Raw genomic sequence first — 2,972 nt, forward strand, 5'->3', positions numbered from 1 at the left:
ATCTCACATGATATCCTTTTCCTTGGAGAACTACCTCCCTACCCTTCTGCCGGCCTTATTCCTGTTTCTCAACTTATATAGCTCTTCCTCTAGGAGGCATTGCCAGTCTTGGTTAAGTTTGTTTAGATGCCCCTCCAGATGTTCTCATGACATACTGTACTTTATTATTTACCATTTTTATTCCTTTATGCCAAAGCCACCTTACTTCTCTGTGTCCTCTAGTGAACAGTAGACTCTGTAAGAAAGACACATGAAGATCACCTGTATCTTAGTAACCATCCTTGTCCCCAGCACCTAATGTAGTCTAACACATGGTAGGCAATGAAAGATTTCTTCAGTGAGGGAGGGAATGAACAAACAATAGCATCAGCATTTAAGTTTGATCATTTGGTATTTTAAAAGTTTATATGTGATTATCTTACATTTTTAATAAGACTTAGGACATTAGAAGAATTCTCTTTTGAACTGGTTAACATTTTCTCATATATGTTTTAGGGTCACATTTGATAACATATGTAAGTAATTTTCTTGGACTGGAAAATATAAAATGCAAGTTTATTTTAGCTAAAGTAGATGTATAAATATTTAAACTTATTAATGAATTCTTAGTATTTTGAGACAGCATTTCAGAATTAGCCTCAGTATCTTTGAAATTGTTACTGTTAGCACCTAATGTATATTCCTGGTAAGTCAAACATTTAATTATTAATTATTTTCTACTTTGGATATCACTGTGTTATTTTATGACCTTTTGCATGTGAGGGTGTGTGACTTGGTATAATTGATTTTGAATGCATTTTTATTTATTTGGTTATAGATAATACAACCTTTCATATTATTTCACTAATACGTTCTGGAATTTTAAAACCATTTTTATCATCTTTTTATTATAATACTAAAAAGAAATGGTTCTCAGTGAAATACTCTTCTTTAATAAAGGCATGTTTACAGGTAAAAAGGACAAATAGCAACATTTGCCATTTGATTTTTTTTAAACTACTTGTTTATATAAAGAGCTTAAAGTTGATATTTCAAAATTTATTATTATGCATAGTGATTCTGAAGATGGGGAGAAGGAAAATGAAAAATCTGAAAGTTCAGATTCTTCCAATGCGGAATCTAGTTCAATAGAAGAAAGTTCATCAGATTCTGAATCAGAATCAGAAAGTGAATCTGAATCCAGAAAAGTCACTAAGGTAAGACAGTATACATGTATCGTAATTGAAAGTAAATATTCTTATAGCCTTTTCCCAATTAAAATCAAGTATTTCTGAAAATTAGTGTATTGTAGAAAATAAGAAACTAGAAAGGGATTTAATATTGTCATTGACAAGTAAAGTAAACACTGTCTTTATTCATCCACACCTATGATTTTTTTTTCCCTAGATAATTGCTTCCCTTATAACTCAGCCCTGCAGAGAAGTTAGAAACTTTTTATTAGCCTCAGACTTTGCCACCGAAATTAGAGAGCTCACTGTTGATGAGTATGGTCTTTGTTGCTCTTGGCTAGCATGTGACAAGGGAGGCTTTTGCTAAATGGGAAGTGAAAGGAAGTCACGGAAACACTGTTAAGCAAAGGAATGTAAATGTACATGCGTCAGAAGAAATTCAGACTAGTACCCTTTTTTAAAACACCAGGTATTTTGGATAATAGAATATTTTTAAAGGTTTAACAAAGGTTTATTCCTTAGGGCTGGTCGAGTGGCTCAGTTGGTTAAGAGCTCGCTTAAGAATGTGAGCTCTGAGCTACAGTGGTTCGATTCCCAGCCCGAGCTGAGCTGCTGCGGAGCTGCCAACAGATGGCAGAATGGCTCAGCTAAATAAATGGAAGGGAGGGAGGAAGGAAGGGAGGAAGGGAGGGAGAGAGGGAGGGAAGGAAGGAGGGAGGAAAAGAAAAGGTTATATATTCCTTAACTAATTAATAAAAATGCAGAAATCATATATTTAAAAACAAAGGTAAGGACCATTTATGTAATAGAAGAATGCTTTTTGATATATTTTTAACCCAGAACCTTGTCTGCTTATCAGCAAAAAATAAAAATATAAATTGCAAAAATGTAGTTATTAATATAAAATTCAGACCTAATATCTTTCTGATCATTATTACTCCCTTCCTATAAATAGATCATGTTGCTGCTAGGCTTGAAATGCAGTAGTTCTTATAAATAAACTGTATTATTCTGTATGCTGAAAATATGGTTAAATCTTATCTTTTAAATTGAATTCATTTTCTTTTTAACCTGTTTTTATCATTTATTTGTTCTATACTTACCAGTTTCTTTAATAAGTCATCTGAGTAGCCAAGGATGAAAATAAATTCATTGAAGTAGATAATTGCCCTCCTCTACCCAGAGATGTATTGTTAAAAAATAAGCATGTTTAAAAATTGGCTAATATTTGTCTTACCTTATTTAAAATATTCTTGCATATATTAAAACCTATTTTAAGCTTGAATTTAAAACAAGTGTCTGTGTATAGTACCTAATCTAAAATTTCTATGTTTCGGGCCAGCTGAGTGGCTCAGTTGGTTAAGAGCTCGCTCAAGGGTTTGAGCTCTGAGCAACAGCGGTTCGAGTCCAGCCTGAGCTGAGCTGCCGCTGAGCTGCCAACAGGTGGCAGGATGGCTCAGCTAAAAAGATAAAAAATAAAATAAAATAAAATTTCTGTGTTTTAAATATTCACATAAAATATTAGAGATTTTTAGGTTTATTAATCTGGCCTCATATAAAAACTTACCACATAGTGCGTTTGATGTCCTCTCATTTCAGACTTATATTAAATTGTAAAAACAGTTAGGATGTTATTTAAAATACAGGAGCTTTAGAAATTGACAGTAAGTATAATCCAGGTTAAGAAATAAGTGATTTTTTTTTTTATTGGTGAATTGGGGGGATGGGAACAGTGCTGGGGAGTTGGGGGAAGGGGGACAGACAAGTTGCTGTCGTTTTGTTCTTCAGTCTAGTTGTGGAGGA

At 33.3% G+C, this 2,972-nt stretch overlaps 1 protein-coding gene across 1 annotated transcript in view; it reads left to right on the plus strand.

Moving 5' to 3' along the window:
- AP3B1 (adaptor related protein complex 3 subunit beta 1) overlaps positions 1-2,972 on the plus strand; it is a 277,199-nt gene that overhangs the window by 169,553 nt on the left and 104,674 nt on the right. Inside the window, exon 20 of the mRNA XM_019641001.1 lies at positions 1,055-1,196. Coding sequence (XP_019496546.1) covers positions 1,055-1,196 — 142 coding nt within the window. The remainder of the gene's footprint in view (positions 1-1,054; positions 1,197-2,972) is intronic.

The sequence above is a fragment of the Hipposideros armiger genome, unplaced genomic scaffold, assembly GCF_001890085.2.
Source record: "Hipposideros armiger isolate ML-2016 unplaced genomic scaffold, ASM189008v1 scaffold_55, whole genome shotgun sequence".
Lineage (NCBI taxonomy): Eukaryota > Metazoa > Chordata > Mammalia > Chiroptera > Hipposideridae > Hipposideros > Hipposideros armiger.